The sequence below is a fragment of the Chiloscyllium plagiosum genome, chromosome 5 (genome assembly GCF_004010195.1).
Source record: "Chiloscyllium plagiosum isolate BGI_BamShark_2017 chromosome 5, ASM401019v2, whole genome shotgun sequence".
Taxonomy (NCBI): Eukaryota; Metazoa; Chordata; class Chondrichthyes; order Orectolobiformes; family Hemiscylliidae; genus Chiloscyllium; species Chiloscyllium plagiosum.
This window is the reverse complement of record NC_057714.1, coordinates 98,513,493-98,531,296: the sequence shown is the minus strand read 5'-3', so window position 1 is coordinate 98,531,296 and position 17,804 is coordinate 98,513,493. Positions and strand designations below refer to the sequence as shown.

Below are 17,804 nucleotides of genomic sequence, written 5' to 3'. Positions count from 1 at the left end.
TTTTGAAGGATGACGATGAATTTAACATGGTAGCCTCAAGAACCTAATTTACTCCATAAATCCCAACCCTCGCATCATACACCTTTAACTGGGAAGTAAATTCAGCACAATGACTGCATCAAAACAGGAAAATAAATGTTATAAAATATTTGGATAACTGCAAAACTATTTCAGATTTGCTCGTTTGACGTATATAAACACTATTATATTCATGCAAGAATAGAAATTTCTCACTTTGGAAAATAAAATTGCATCCACCAATTTGATTGCATAGCTGAACAAACTGACATGCCTATAAATTGTCTCAATGCATTTAGAACATAGCCTATAGATGTAAACTATCATGTTTTTATTAATGCATTATTATGCTATGAACATGCACCTGTGCTTAAAATGGTCTTTCCCATAATGTCTAATTGCTGTGAAGTTGTACATCCTCAAGCAAACTTCAATCAAACAGTCAAGCATATTGCTGCTTCTTTCTTTTCTTGAAAAAAACTGCTACTTCTTCCTGATACGTAATCTGCCGAGTAGTGAGTTGCTCCTGTAATGTGTATGTATTTCAATCAACTAGTGTTGTATGTCACAAACTTGGAGTGTTTGAGACTCTTGCACTGGATCCAAGGCATGACCTTAAAACCCATCACCCATGGTATCATACAGGCTTGACAATGTATTGTTTTATTCAAAAGGTATGACATGAAGGAAATATGAGAGATAATGATGTGCGAGACTGAGAATAGAGATAAAGGAAACATATTATGGTGGGATGTTGCAAGTTCTGTTTCCAAGGGATGTGCATTGAAGCCTCAACATATTTCTAAGCATGCAGATAACATTAAGTTTGGTGACACAATAAGATGGGAGCAGGAAGTTACAAAGATGTATAGCACATTAAGTGAATGACAAATGGAGTTCAAGACCTAAGAAAGGCAAACATATTTTTCATAGACTATAAACTAGAAATTGTGGAGGGACATAAATTTGGGTGGTCATGTACAAATACCAGGAAAAAAAACCGAGTGGTCAGGTTAGAAAAAAGACAAAGTTATCTGAAATCTGCCCTTTGTTTTAATAGGCTGGAATACATGGAGAAAAGAGTCATGGTTCAATTGTATGGACCCTCAGTCAGGTCTCATCTCAACTAGCCTGGAGTGCTTTGGACACTGTACCTTGAGAATGATATAATGGATTTGGAGGTGGTGCAATACAGATTCATGGGAATTACACTGGGGCTTAAGGAATCAAGTTAGAGAGACAGGTTGTGTCAGCTTCACTTGTATTGTCTTTGCTTAAGAAAATAAAATTTGTCATGCATTTAGCATAACAATTTTGCAAGGCACTTTTTAGGATTGTTATCAAACAATATTTGACACAAACTCCATAAGGCGATATTAGGACAGGTGATCAAAAGTTTGTCAGAGAGGTAGGTTTACCAGAGTGTCTTAGAGGGAAAAGAAGAGGAGACATAATGTTGGGAAGGAATTTACTGATGCCAATGGTGAAACGATTAAAATCAAGGATGCACATAGACCAGGGTAAGCAGAGATATCAAAGGGTTGTCAAGCAATACGGAGTTGCAGAAATATAAAGGGTAAGACCACTGATGGGTTTGAACGTAAGGTGGAAAATTTTAACCCTGAAGCTTTGCCATAATGGGAGCCAATGCAAGTCAGCAAATGGAACACTTTGCAGATTAGGATATGAACAGGGAGCTTTGGATGAGCTCAAAGATTTGGAAGGTGGGAGGCCAGCCAAGACAGCATTAGAACATTCATGTCTAAAGGTAACAGAGGCATGCATGCAGATTTCAACAGATGACCCGAGGTTAGGGTGGAGTCAGATAATTAATGGAGTCAGACCATTACTTCATCAAAATGTTTAAAATGTCAAAAGGTTTCAATAAAGAAAGATATTATTTCCTCTGGAGAAGGGAATCCAGACAAGGCATTACAGTCTTAAATTTAGAGTTTGGTCACTTAGGTACAAAATCAGCAAACACAGATGTGGAAATCTGGAATTCTCTAAACCAAAGGACTATGAATATGTGGTCTTTCAAAAATTCAATGATGAGAACAATAAGTTTTTCTTAGAAAAGGGTAGGAAGAAACATGACTCCAAGGTGGTGAATGGGGTTGAAGCAGAGCTTGCCAGTAATGTGATTTAATAGTAGATTAGGCAGCATAGATTGGCTGGTGTACTCCTGTTCCTAATCACCAATTTGTTGCTATGGTTTTTTTGATATGACCAAGACAGCCTAACTAATATTGAACCAATGCAGGTAACAGCACAGGTGGGCATTCAGCCTGCTAATCCTTTCGAGAGTCATTTAAAATTAATTTCATGGCTTTCTTATCCCACAGCTTTATATCTGCCCCAAGTCCAAAAAACGTGTTCAATTTTCCCTTCAAAGTTGAACTGGGTGGTCTTAACTACACACCTTCGCTTCACAAAGCATTCCATGTTAAAACCACAGGCTGTGCAGGAAAGTTTTCAAACTCAACTACATTTCTTCTTAATTTCCTCAGCTCCAGTGGAAATAGTTCTTTGATCTCTAGTCTCTCCTCTTAATTATAGTTTCCCATCCATGCCATCAGCTTGATGAATCTATGCTTTATACTTTTCAATGCTTCAACATCTCAATTATAAAATTCCATGCACTTGTTTAATTCTGCTTTGTTACCATATCATACAATGCTCTAAACAATTATCTGATTCTTTCAAAATGGGACAAAGCTAGCTAAAGAAAACAACAAAGGAGATTTGGGATTTATGTTCACAAAATATTAAAAGCAGCACATCAAGTGGATAAGGCCTTAAAAAAATCTGAACCCACAAAAAAATGTGAGGTTCAAGCATTCTACGCAATTTTTGTTCTCCCTATCACAACGGCATTGATGTATTAAAGAGGGCACTGTACAGATTGATTAGGAGACTGGTAGTATCCTGGTATGAGAAAATAAAAGGACAAAAAATAACATTGTACAATTTGGGGCAGTTATCTGTTAAAACAGATGAATTATTAACATGATTTAATGCCAACATTCAAATTTATGAAAAGTTAGATTTTCAGTGATTGAGAGGTTTCAGAGCAAAGAACATGGCCATAAGTTTAACGGCACAGGATTTAGAACAGAGTACTGAAAAATATAGTTATGCAGAACTGGCTTACATTTCCAATGAAGCACATGCACTTACACTAAAATTAAGTTTCAATCCCCATGTTAGCATTTAAGAACAGGTTAAGAATGCAGTTGACAAAAAGAAGAATAATGGAATAAAGATCGACAGATGAGATAAAGGTTACTGCATTTGTACTGAATGGCTTGTATCTGTTATGTAATTTCATCTAATAATGAACTCTTGCATTTTATTTTCCTATTCGTAAAAATTGCTATTGCCTTTTTTTTAAATGGTTTTATCCACCTGAAATCTCACTTTCAGGAAATTAAGTATTTGAACAGTTGGCCTCTCAGTTCATCCAGAGCTTTGATAACTTGCACTGTGTGTTTTCTCCAAATCCTTGTGCTGCCTGTACAATTTAACACTTAGTCACATAAGGTTGCATTCTACACAGATTGTCCATTCTGTTAACTTATGCCCCTTGCTATTTAAACTATTTGTCAAGCTATTATTATATAATCAGCGAACAGAGAGATTGCCTTCTCTATGCTCAAACCCAGATGACGTACTAATTGAGACTGAAAGCAGACACTGACCTAAGGCCTGAGATACAACAATTTGATCTATTTGACAATCCATGTACTTTGTTTTAAAAATGTACAAACACACCACTGTATTTCAATATTTCTTTCTAATAAATCTGTACAAACACACCACTGTATTTCAATATTTCTTTCTAATAAATCTATTATGACACACCTCTCTGAACATCTTCTGAAAATGCACATATACCACATCTGATGCAATTGCTTTATCTATTCAGTATGCCACCTTTTCACAGAGAAACATCTACATTTGTCAAATAATATTTGTCTTTAATAGATAAATGTCTTTGTTTATTTCACATAATTAATGGGCAAATTAAGTAAATACCTACATGAAAGTTGTAGCCTTGGAAGAGAGTATTTGGCCCATTAGTCAATGTTGGCTTTTTAAATGGAATATCCAGTTTTATCTATTCCTTTGATTTTTATCCTATAGTTTTGTAAATGTCTTCTCTTCAAATATTTGTCCAAGTCCCTTTTGAAAGTAACTACTGATGGTGATGTCACTACATTTTCAGGCGGTGCATTTCAGTTCATAATAACTCAATAGGTAAAAAGATGTCTCATCATATTACCTTGAAACAGAGTCCTCTAGTCAGTAATCGTTCTGCTGGTGGATACAGTTTTTCCCTATATTCACCCTAACAAATTACTGCACAATTTTAAACATCTCCATTGAATTTCCTCTTAATCTTCTCTGTTCAAGGAAAACAGTCTCCACTTCTCCAGTCAACTCTTAAATGGTGAATACTAAGAATTTGCCCATAATTAATTTGAAAGAGTTGCTCAGGAGTATTCGGTTCATCCTTGGCTCTCTTCTTCAACAAATATGTTGCACTGACTCCTCTCCAGACCAATGCCACAATTTACAGAGAATTGAAATTTGTGCTGACAAACTGTGCTGCCTTCTTTCACTCTGGGTTAGTACAAATAAGACTCAAAGTCTATTAACTTTTTTCAGGAACAGTTTCAAAACAGAACCCTACTTCAGTTGGAGTTTTGAATATTTGGTAAACTAATTTAGTGGAGCGAACATCAATCAGGAGTTTAATCGCATTTCAATTTGCAAATAAACATATGGTTAAAAAAAAACCTGATTTCCCCTTTTAAGTTTAGAATAAAGAATTGCGTTATGTTGTCATCCACAGAAATTCTAAATCCCCAATTATCAAAGCATTTTCTGTTGGTGGGGGTATTTTATAGTAAGCGCAAATTACTTTACTGGCTTTCTTTTTTTCCTTTTAAAAACAAATTATGAATCTGCTCCAGTCATCCACAAGAGATTTTGACTAGAATAACTTGCCAAATATTTGTGACACAAAGTGTGACGCGACAGACAAGAAATGTGCACACACATACCATTTTTATTATTAAAGCTAGCAGATCTCCCATGGCGTTGCTCACAGTGAGTCGGAGGAAACGTTGCTTTATCTCCTGTAACGTACAATACATTATCAGGGCCACTGACTGATGGTGTCCCAATAAGTCAATTTGTGTTTTTTTTTAAACTGAACAGTATGATGGGAGCATTCATTTGTTTTTAGGGTTTGCATAATTATTTGCATAAAACGTACAAATCAGTGTCGTTCACTGCAATGTTTGTGTGTATTTGCTTGTGCCTCTTACCTTTTTTTTAACAAAGATCCCAGGATACAGAAAAAGGGTCTATGAAAGGAGATCCATGTTGCACACACCATGTGTGTGTTTGGTACTTTGGGCCAGATAGCTTGAGGTTGTTGAAGTGGGCATTTGGAAACATGGGTAAGGACAGAGAATGTGGTGATGAGGAGCGCAGGAATTAACTTGAGAGGAGAATTTATTCTAGATGCTGAGATACCGAATGTGGAATGTTATGTCAAGGTAGAGTGGGAAAATTAACATTTCTGAACAGGTTGTTTAGGAAATATAGGTTAAATTTTAAAAGAATGAGAGTAGGAGAGGAGTCTGTTTTGTTTCGGAGAAATATGTACTATGGTTGGGATACAAAAATCACTGGGCAGAATGGATATGTTTGCAAAAGGGATCATAGACTGTGAGAACATTAGGAGAGAAATTGTAATATGAGACAAGGTAGTCTTACGTAAGTGTTCAAGCATGGTGACACCAATCTGGGAGTGTAATCTTAGGTTTAAGATATTGGTATGATGTTGGAATCTAAGGATGGTAAGGAGATAGTGGTTGAAGTGCATTGGGAGCAGAGATCGTCAGTTTGAGGTTCTGAGAACTGATAAGGGAAGATGGAAAGAACAGAAGGAAGGGAAAGTGGAGACAGAGATATGATATGAATACTCAGTGAATGGAAGCAAGAAGCTTAGAAACAGACAAGTTGCAGGAGTGAGCTCAGGATGGATTAGCCCATGATGGATTCAACCAATATAGTTTCTCTTCCTAAATAATAAAAAGGATCATGACCAACAGAGAAAGTTGGACTACATCACAACTAGAAAGAAACTTATTATTTGAATGAGGGCGTTCATGACTATTTTTCAATTTTTATACTGGATAATGGAGTTAGGAACCAGGGGGTTTCTCTGCATCTTAATAAATAGGATTGCATTAATGAAAGGAAATAAATATTCATGATTATGACAACTGAGCCGTAGATTTTCTTTTGATTTTTAGTAGTTTAGCACTGAAAACAAGTATATACTCTGGCTATTAGCAAGTGTTGAAGGTGGACAGACACCATCACAGGTTATTCATTTCCATGTTATTAGCAAGCATGTGAGCTGATAGTTTAAAGCAAAGCTAAGGGTGACAAAGTGGATCAGTATCATAATGGGTTAGTTATTTGATGATGATACTATAGATAATTGGCCTACAGCGATTCAGTCATCATATGCCTTCTACAAAATAAATTGTGAGATTGTGATAAATCCAATCCTCCATGATATAGTATTTAGATTCCAAAATATTTTAAAAAATGGGTAAACTGAGCTATGCATGAACTATTTATTTCCATGATTGGGTGAAGAAACTCTCATATCTGAGTAACGATTCTCCCAAGTGGTGATATTTCAATGGAAAAGTAAATTTGACAGAGTGTATAATTAGCAAATTAGTCATCACCCATTATATTCACTCTGCAACTCCCACTGATGATTTTCTAGCCCAATGAGTCTAAAGCCTATTTGCTGATATGCAACATTCCTACAAATTCTACCCCAACACAACCCCCTCTCCTTACCGCCCACCAACAGACTCAAGATTAATCAAGACCTTTGTTGATAAAGGAAATTTGATGGCTGCTTTTCCAAAAAAAGTTAGATTGTCAGTTGAAAGCAGACTCAGATATGGGTAGAAAGTAGGAAACCGGGATTAGATTGGATATTCTTGTTGAGGAAAAAAAAAATCCAGTGGCAACTTGATAAGTTAAATAGCCCATGCCTATGTTCCAGAATTTAAATCTGAATACATACTGTTAATAATTAATTACAGATCAAATTTCATAAGCTTTATTTGGGCACAAAGAACAAGTGAATACAGTTGTAAGCCCATGCAAGATTCTTTGTAACCTAAAAAATGTGATTATGTCATTATGGAAGAAAACAGCACATGATTATTGAAATTATAAAATGCCATTCAACCAATCCAGATTGTTTAGTCATCTAAATCTCTTTCCATTTCTCTCTCCGTACCTAATTCGCATTACCCTTCCCTGAATGAGCAAGTGATAGTCTTTTCTTTAAATGGCAAAAAAGTCCATAAATTATTTAATTTTTTGTTTACAGTTATTTCACATTTTAAGAATAGTTGTGATTTCCTTCTAATCATGTCTGCTAGTTCTCTACTCCAGGCAAGAATCTAAGAACAGTCAAGATTGAGAGATGCTTACTCCAGAAGTCTCACATTTATTGCATTAAATGTCTCCATCTCTGTTACTCTGTGAGGAGGCAGTTATCAAACTGAACAAAAAATAATCCTAATATTTTAATTCCTAATAATTCGGCATTTGCTACAATTGTTACATCATCCACTATTTTTCAATTCCCCATTTGACACTCTGGCTTTACCCAAGAAAACATGTAGTATGTCCCTGAGGTATTCCTTTATTTCCTCCTTAGCCCCACACAAAATATTTTGCTTATAGAATGAAATGGTTGTGGTTTTCCTATTTTATTTTATGACTCATCCCTTTGAAATGGGACTTTTTTCAAATAGAATGGTGGCCAAAATTAAGTGCAAAGTCCCATTAGGACTGGGTAATGCCTTTGCAGATTGTTAGATGGTAACATGTAGAAAGTTATGTAGACCATGTGGCTCTTCAAGCTAGCTCCACCATTAAATGAGATTCTGCTCAATGTTTGACCTTAATTCTCTATCTCTCACAACTTCCACATTCCATAATTGCATTGTGAGCCAAAAAATCTATCAACACTATCTTTATAATGTTCAGTGATTGAAAATCCTCTCGAAAATGCTCTAGAGCATTCCAAAGATTGACAATCCGTTCTATGAAGGTTTTTGTTCCCTTTTCTCAATCCTAAAATATCCTTGTTTTGAGACCTTGTATTCAAGATTCCCAACAAGGAAAACACCTTCTCAGTATCCATTCTATCCGTACCCTTAGAAATTCTCATATTTCAATCAAATCAGTCAATGTTTCTGATGTGAAAAGAATGTATGTCTGGTCTGTTCAATCCCTCTTCACAGGACAATATCCTCATTCTGGGAACCAATCAGGTGACCCTATATTATGCTCCCTGAAGGCAAAGTGTGTACCTCCTTAGGTAATGAGACCAATACTGCACATAACTCTATAGGCGTGACTTCAGCACTGCCCTTTAATGCTGCAATAAGACTTTTTTCTCAGATTAGATTAGGTTCCCGACAGTGTGGAAACAGGCCCTTCAACCCAACCACACCGACACTCTGAAGAGTAACCCACCCAGGCCCATTTCCCTCTGACTAATGCACCTAACACTATAGGCAATTTACCATGACCAATTCACTTGATCTGCCCATCTTTGGACGTGGGAGGAAACTGAAGTACCCGGGGGAAATCCACGCAGACACAGGGAGAATGTACAACCTCCACACACACAGTCACCCAAGGCTGGAATTGAACCTGGGACCCTGGTGCTGTAAGGCAGCAGTGCTAACCACTGAGCCACCGTGCCACCCTTCTTTAATCTTACATTCCAGTATCTTTCTTACAAAAGCTAACATATCATCTGCCTTCCTGATCATTTGCTGATCCTGTATGTTAACTTTCTATGATTTATGTTCATGGCTATTCAGGTCTTTCTGAAAGAAAACGTTTCCTGGTCTCTCTCCATTCAAAATAAATACTTTATTTCATACTTCGTATTCTATTCTATCGGTCTGTTCTTACCTAGTCACCCAACCCACCAATATCTCTCCACTATGTTTTTACGTCACTATTCACTACTTCATCTTCCCAACTTAATGACAACAACAAACCTGGACATATCACATTCAATCTCTCATTGAAGACAGTGATATAGATTATAAATAGCTGAGGCCCAAGAACCAATCCTCGTGGTACCCTGCGAGCTTGCAGCCTGTCAACCCCAAAAATGTTCTATTTATCTGTTCTCGGTTTTCTTCACATGAACCAATCCTGAAACCATCCTAATATACTGACCTCAACCCACACCCTAATTTTGTCTACCTTGGAGTGCAGATTCATAGTTCCTTGAAAATAGAGTCAGGTAGACACAATCATGATGGGGGTGTTTGGTATGCTTTCCTTTATTGGTCAGTGCATTGAGTTCAGGAGTTGGGAGGTCACTTTGTGGCTGTACAGGGTATTGGTTGGGGACTTTTGGAATACTGAATACAATTCTGTTCCCCCCATTATAGGAGGATGTTGTGAAACTTGAAAGGGTTCAGAAAAGATTTACAAGGACGTTGCCAGGGTTGGAGGGTTTGAGCTATAGGGAGAGGCTGAATAGGCTGAGGATATTTTCCTTACAGCGTCGGACGCTGAGGGGTGAGGTTTATAAAATCATGAGGGGCATGGATAAGCGAAATAAACAAGGCATTTTTGCCCAGGGTGAAGAAGTCCAAATCTATAGGTCATAAGCTTAAGGTGAGAGGGGAAACATTTAAAGGTGATCTAAGGGACAACTTTTTCATGCAGAGGGTGGTGTGTGTATGGAATGAGCTGCCAAAGGAAGCGGTGGAGGCTGGTACCATTACAACATTTAAAAGGTATCTGGATGGGAATATGAATAGGAAGGGTTTAGAGGATTATGGACCAAATACAGGCAAATGGGACTAGATTAGTTTAGGATATCTGGTCAGCATGGACATGTTGGATGGAAGGGTTTGTTTCCGTGCTTTATATCTCTATGACTCGATAATCTTTTGAGTGACATATTTTCGAATATTTTTGGAAAATCCAAATAGTTCCCCATTATCCATGTGAGTAGCCACATGCTCAAAGCAATTTGTCAAGCACAATTTCCAGTTAATTAGCTCATTTTCACTCTGCTTAAACATTTTATGAATTTCTAAGTGCCCTGTCACAACTTTCTAATAAAGGATTATAGCATTTTATGTTAAACTGATGCTAGGCTAACTGCCCAATAGTTCACTTCTGACTTTCTTAAGTGGGAGGTTTAAGTTTCATGATTTCCAATCCTTTGGATATGTTCTTGAATCTAAGCAGTGTTGGAAAATCAAAACCAAAGCATCAACTATCTCTGCAGCTACCAATTTTAAAACCTCAAGATGTAGGTTGTCAGCTGCAAGGGGTTTGTCACCATTTAATCCCACCAGTTTCTCCTGTCCTATTTATGTTCTTCATTCCTGGTAGATATGGATGCTCTACACTGAAGAGACCAGATGCAGATTGGATCAGCACTTTGCAGAGCACTTCTGCTCAATCCACTCCTGGCTGTTCTCCATTTTAACTCTCCACCTTGCAACTGTGCTGACCTTTCTGTTCATGGTCTTATACAGTGTCCCAGTTAACAATGTAAGCATGAGGAAAAATATCTTACCTTTTGACTCAGCACTCTCCAGCTCAATTTTATAACAACTTTAGATCTTAACCTCTACCTCTTTTCATTGTGCATGTTTTTCTTCCTTTATATTTGCTGGATTGATCTTTGTCTAGTTTCTTTCTTTATACTTTCATGAGATATTTTCAGATAGGTTTTATGTAGCAAATATTGCTTCATTTGGAAACAGCCTTTGTTGCTTTAGTATATATATATAAAACCACTTCTTTATGGCTGCTGCGTCATGAAATCTTGTAGTTTAATCAACCCTAACATCCAAACCATCACAGATCTTCTCTTTTGTTTTTCCTGCCTCCTCCTTTCCACAAGTTTAAAAGCAATGTAATGTTTATTTGTAATCTGTTTCTCTGACCATAATGTTTATCCTTTTAACTATATCTTATTTCTAATTCATACATTGAATCACTGTAAGGTAATGCAGCTTTTTTTTCTCTCCTTTATTCCTCTTCTTGTATCTAAGACTTGTACCTAGGTACTCTGTACCCAAGATGGGACCATGAGAGGTGACATTGTAAACATTTCACAATACTACTGTACTTGATTACACGTGACAATAAAACCTAATTCAAGAATTCTAAGAAGCTCTGATATTAGTGAGTTTTGAGAAGATTTCTGGCTCAGGGTGAGGTTTTGGATGTAGATTTGCTTGCTTAGCTGGAAGGTTCGCTTTCAGACGTTTTGTCACCATACCCGGTAACCATCTGCAGTGAGCCTCTGGATGAAACACTTGTGGTGTAGCCCACTTTCTATTTATGTGTTTGGGTTTCCTTGAGTTGGTGACATCATTTCCTATGGCAATGTCATTTCCTGTTCTTTTTCTCAGGGGGTGGTAAATGGGATCCAAATCAATGTGTTTGTTGATAGAATTCCGACTGGAATGCCATGCTTCTAGGAATTGTCATGACAGAGACAGGCGTGAGAATTCCTAGAAGCATGGCTTTCCAAACAGAACTCAATCAACAAACACATTGACGTGAATCCCATTTACCAGTCCCTGAGAAACAGGTCAGGAAATGACATTACCAACCCAAGGAAACCCAAACACAGAAATAGAAAGTGGGCTATACCACCAGTGCTTCATCCAGAAGCTCACTGAAGATATTACCTAGTATGATGATGAAACGTCTAAAGACATACCTTCCAGCTCAGTGAGCAAACCTACATCCAAGCTCTGATATTTCTATTTCTATTTTTCAGTTCAGATGAAAAAAAATCATCAAGCTGAAACTTCAAGTGTCTGTTTCTGGCCAGAGATATGGCATGACTTGCTAATATTTTACAGCCTTTTTGTTTTCTTATTTCAGATTTCCAGCATCTGCAGTGTTTCACAATTGAATCTGATTCATTATGCTTGAATACATATGTAGTTGCTTTTTATGCATTGTTTAACATGTACTGGGTCAGGTGCTTTCTCACTTGCGTGTTACCCATCACACAGCAATGCTGAGTTACGCATGCGTGGACTGTGAAAGCATGAAGCACACCTCCACTGTGAACACATAGGCACAGCAAGATAGTCAGAGCAAATGTGATTTAGTGGGATTTTTTTCTGTTTGATTATTTTGGTTATTTTGTGCAACAGTTAAAAGTACTTCATGTTACATTTAGAATGGAATAATTTTCAGACATTATTTTAGACCAGATTAGTTAATAAAGTATTTATAACACTTTTATTCCAGTGGGATATGAGCAATATGCGAGAAACAGATGGTGTGTAATTATGGTCCAATCTTTGACAGATTAGTTGTTTTAGTTTTGAGAGCTAAATTTTTCACAAACTGATACCAGCAGTAATGCGACAAAGCAAGAACCTGACAGTGCAGCAAGCATTACGTTGTGTCTGTGTAGCAAGGGAAAACCAATCCGAACTACTGTCATCCACCTCAGCTATAAGGTTTGAAACCAAGAACACAAGCATCTGGCCTGAATGTAAAACAATGTTGTTGGATGATTAAATTATTTTGAATTACAGTAGCTCTGAGCCAAAATAAAACCTGCATTTAAAATAGGTGTAGCCTGTCATCTAATTTTTAAAAACAATTTTGGCTACAAACCAGAATTTCTTGCCCAAAACCGTACTTCGTTTCAAACTATATCAACTTTTTTTTTGGATGTAACATCTTGTTCCAGCATGTTTCAACCAAGAAAAATGCTAGGTTCCACAATCAGGGTCCTGATTGCCCCTTAAACTTTCTGGGTCTCCGGTCAATCCACTACTGTGTCCATACTTTAATTTCCTTGGTCAGTATTAAATATCATCTCATTCCTGTTAAATGAAGAGCAAAGATCATGCTGTGCAGAAAAGGAAAGTTCAGAAAAGCCGCATATTCTGCAAGAAATTAGAAATGTTCTCCCTGGATCCCAAGAGATGTGCAAAATAGGATTCTGAAAAGGTAGTTTCAATGATTCCTGCCAGAAAATGCATGAGTTTAGTACAAAAGGATCAGTCTCAGGTTTGAGGCACCCCTTTCCAACATTCACAGGGCTCACATAATAAGAATACGGCTGCTTTTCTCTTCAAACATGAGGCAAAGTTTTATAACTTTAAAATAAATTAAGTTCCAGAATAAACATTCATCAATAGCTTTACAGTAATATCTATTAATAAGAAAACAAATTAGGTGGTGGTCAGTAGAACTTCAGAGCTAGCAGTACTGGTTTAAGCTGTGTGTATGTGGACATATTAAAAGTTATCATATTCAGAACTCTATTTAATTGTACAGCCCCTGCTGGAACAGTACAGTTTTCTTAAATTCATAATTCTTCTTCATTCGTGAGAGTTGATTTTCAGAATGTGCACAGCTAGTTCATTATATCATTTAATCATCCATTTCCTGTCCCCAATGCAAAAAAAAAATATCCTTTTAATAATTTAAGAGCAAATATCACACTTCAACTCAAGTGATGCTTAACTTTGTTTTTACATGAACATTTTCCGGACTTATTGTTCACATATACTTTAGAAGACAAAATATACAAACAAACTACTGCAGGCAATCTTTTATTAAGTATCAGTGACTTTAAATATGTGGTGCTATTTTCAAAGAGTTTACAAAAATGCACTAAGATATCTGAACTCAAGATAATGTTTCAAGCATTTTAAGTAGTGTCAGATAATTCCACAAAATTAGTAGAATTATAAAAAGTGCAAAGATTAAGGAACAAAATCAGAATTTGCTGGAAAAACTCAGCAGGTCCGGCAGAGAAAGCAGAGTGAATGTTTCGGATTCAATGATCCATCTTCAGACTGGGTTAATTTGTCAAAAATAAAGGAAAATTAAGAAGAAAATGAGAAAACAGCAGATATTTATTTTGTATATCTATTCTTAGAATCCCTACTATTTGGATGCACGTCATTCGGACCATCATGACCACACCGACTCTCCGAAGAACATCCCACCCAGAACCTCTCCCCTACCATATCCCTGTAACCCTGCATTTCCCATGGCTAACCCACCTAGCATACACATCTCAGGACACTATGGGGTCATTTAGCATGGCCAATACACCTAACTTGCACATCTTTGGACTGTGGGAGGAAACCGGAGCACCCGGAGGAGACCCACACAAACACAAGGAGAACGCACAAAATCCTCACAAACAGTTGCCCGAGGATGGAATCAAACATGGGTCCCTATGCTTGAGGCAGCAGTGCTAACCACTGAGCCACCATGTAAAGTTGACACCAAAAGATATTAATTTAACACAGCGGTGTGCAGTTCAACCTCCAGACAACTATTGCCAACATACACAGAACATTCCGTTATTCTCTGCCAACTTCAAATATAGAAGTGTTGTGCACTGAACTGACAAGTTAATCTTCCAGTTGCTAATCCTTGGTCAGAAAAATGGCTTGATGAAGGATCTATACTTCAGACATTATGCTGGCTGTTCTCTCTACAGATGCAGATTGATTTACCAAAACATTTTCAGTTTTTAAGGAACACCGGTCATAGGAGAATGATTAGACCAGGCATGTTTCAGAATTCCAGTGGCTGGAGTAGTTTCTTCCTTCATGGATTTTCAAGGTTTGTTACTTTCACTTTTAATCAGGGGCCTGCAACAATGCATAATGCATTATACACTTTGATTTTATTCAGAAAAAGAAAATCATCCTTAGAAGCATGAGAATTAAATTTGGGAATTGATAATAAACTTGTCAGAAATTCCAGTAAATGGTGCAACAATTCACAATAGATGTACAATGTTAATAACATACAGAATGAAACAGTGAAAGCAGAATAAGACATAGCCTGATCTAATGGAAAGAGTCTGAACTCAGGATGTTAGCGTGTCTCTTTGTGTTTTGTCATTTGGTGGCAAGTTGCCAGTTTTCAGCATTACTTTTTCTCTGCATTTCCAGTCTGTTCTTGATTTCAACATCTTTTCATCCTTTCCCTTTTTCTACGTCTTCAATCATTTATCATCACTTTTTAGTTTTTAAACAGAACCTCACTGGATACACTTTAAATCTTACTTCTGGTGGACTCCCCATCTCATCCACCACCTGAGTTTTAATTTGTCCATTCTGTTAAATAGTTTGCTTCATTTTCCATTTCCAATTCTGACAAACATATTTACACTCAAAATGTTAAGCAATCTTTTCTTCTTATAAATGCTGACAAAGCTACACTTCATGCTTTCACCACTCTCAAACCAGTACCTCTGGGAGGTTAATGACTGGAGGAAAATAATAATGGTAAAGGTGCTTCAAGTAAGATTAGTTCATCAACTTCCCGACAACTGATGAGTAGTGACTTGGATAATTAATTTCAGCATATTTTAAGGCAGCTTTTGTTTGTACTTCTATCGTTATGAGCAAAAGATAAATCGGATTTACTCTACAAAATACAAGTCTTACCTTTCTAGTAAGGGGTACTTCAATAGGAACAGGAACTACCTCTGCCAACAGACAACCATAGAATGCAACCATAAAAGCAGCAGGATCATTGTTTGGAAAAACAAGTGCTACCTAAAGGATAACAATAAAGACATTTTCAAATATTATAAAATAAAAACTCCTACTGTTAAGAAAAGAGATGGATTAACAACCTAACCGAAATAATTTCAAATGTGCTTAAGCAAATGTGAACTGAGGAAGAGTAAAAATGTATTCATTTAAAAAGCAACTTACATGTGCCTGATGCTCCAAAACAATTCACAGCATAAACTAAATAATCATGAAGTATACCAGTGTTGTTATACCAGAAAGTGATTTTGTTTACAATACTGCTTGAGATAAATGTTGTTAAAACACCAGAGAACACCTATTCTTTGAACAGTGTCATGAGATTTTTAAAAAACATTTTCATGGGATGTCAGAATGGCTGCCAATGCCAGCATTTGTTGTCTGTTCCTAAATGTCCTTAAGAAGATGTGGGAATCCACCCTTTTGAACCATGACAGTATATCTAATACAGTTTTATCCTGACCATCTAAATGAGCAGATAGAACCTCAGTTTCATGTCTCATCTTTTACAAATCATTAACACCTCAAGATGTAGGAATCATGGCAAGATGAGCATTTCCCTAGCTGCCCTTGGGAAAGCAGCTCCTGAATCACTGCAGTCCAGTGGGGAAGGTTCTTTGATGGTGCTGAGAGTTGGGGGTGGCAATGTTTTGGACAGGACAAGTGAAAAAACAAAGATGCATACACAAGTTGAGATAATTTGCAACTGGAAGGGAACTTCAATGCAATGGTATAGTCAAGCTCTTGGTATTAAGCTGGAACTTATCTATTCCAGAGGTGCTGGTGAAGACAAACGGCTAAGTTGACTTGTGCATTCCATACAAAGCTCAGACCACAGCTACAATCTAACAGTAAGAGAGGGAATGGACTTTTAAAGTGATGGATTACTACTGATTGAGCAGACTACTTTGTTTTGATTAGTGCCAAGTTTTGTCAGTGTAGCAGCAGCTGCAGCCATCAAGGCAAAGGAATGTACTCCATCACATTCCTGAAAATGGACCTTCTCTGTACGATGTGTTTGATAAGGATCAGGAGGTGAGCTAATCATCCCAGAACACCCAAACTCTGAACTGGTCTCATAAAATTGATGCTTATGTTGGTGATCCAGTTGAGTTTCTAGCCAATGGCAACTCTTAGGACTTTATTGGTGAAGGATTCAAATGTCACAAGAATGTAATTGGATTCTCATATTGAAATGGTCATTACCTGGCATGTGCGCAGTGCCAAATATTACAAGCTGGTTATCGTCCCAAGCATGAATGTTATCCAGACCAAAATGCTTGCATATAATTCAATATCAATTGAATTTGGAATGGAATGGAATGCTGTGTAATTATCAACATCGTCTTTATGAAAATTCCATGATGCTACACACTGTCAAATGCAACTTTGATGTCAAGGGATGTCACTCTCATCTCACTTCTTGAATTCAAAGTGCTGCTTGACAGCAGTGTTGATGACACCTCCCATTACTTTTCTGATGATTGAGAATAGACTGAGGGAGAAATAATTGACAGGATTGTGTAAGTCCTTTTTTTGTGCATAGAACACACTTGGGCTAGTTTTCACATTCTTGGATAGATGCCAGTATTGAGGCTGTACTGGAAGAGTTTGGCCAGGAACATGGAAAGCTCTGGAACACAAATCTTTCAGTAAAAATGAGGACTGCAGATGCTGGAAACCCGAGTCTGGATTAGAGCGGTGCCAGAAAAGCACAGCAGGTCAGGCAGCATCCAAGGAGCAGGAAAATCGACGTTTCGGTCAAAAGCCCTTCATCAGGACGAGAGGCAGGGAGCCTGCAGGGTGGAGAGATAAATGAGAGGGGGTGGGGTTGGGGAGAAAATAGCACAGAGTACAATAGGTGAGTGGAGGTGGGGATGGAAGTGATAGATCAGAGAGGAGGGTGGAATGGATAGGTGGAAAGGAAGATTGGCAGGTAGGACAGGTCATGGGGATGGTGCTGAGCTGGAAGGTTGGAACTGGGGTGAGGTGGGGGAAGGGGAAATGAGGAAACTGAAGTCCACATTGATGCCCTGGGATTGAAGTGTTCCGAGGCGTTCTTCCTCCAGGCGTCGGGTGGTGAGGGAGCAGCGGTGGAGGCGGCCCAGGACCTGC

At 37.6% G+C, this 17,804-nt stretch overlaps 1 protein-coding gene across 1 annotated transcript in view; it reads right to left on the bottom strand.

Moving 5' to 3' along the window:
- LOC122550323 (disco-interacting protein 2 homolog C-like) overlaps positions 1-17,804 on the bottom strand; it is a 560,369-nt gene that overhangs the window by 111,141 nt on the left and 431,424 nt on the right. Inside the window, exons 11-12 of the mRNA XM_043691048.1 lie at positions 15,582-15,692; positions 5,088-5,162 (exon numbers count right to left, since the gene is read on the bottom strand). Coding sequence (XP_043546983.1) covers positions 5,088-5,162; positions 15,582-15,692 — 186 coding nt within the window. The remainder of the gene's footprint in view (positions 1-5,087; positions 5,163-15,581; positions 15,693-17,804) is intronic.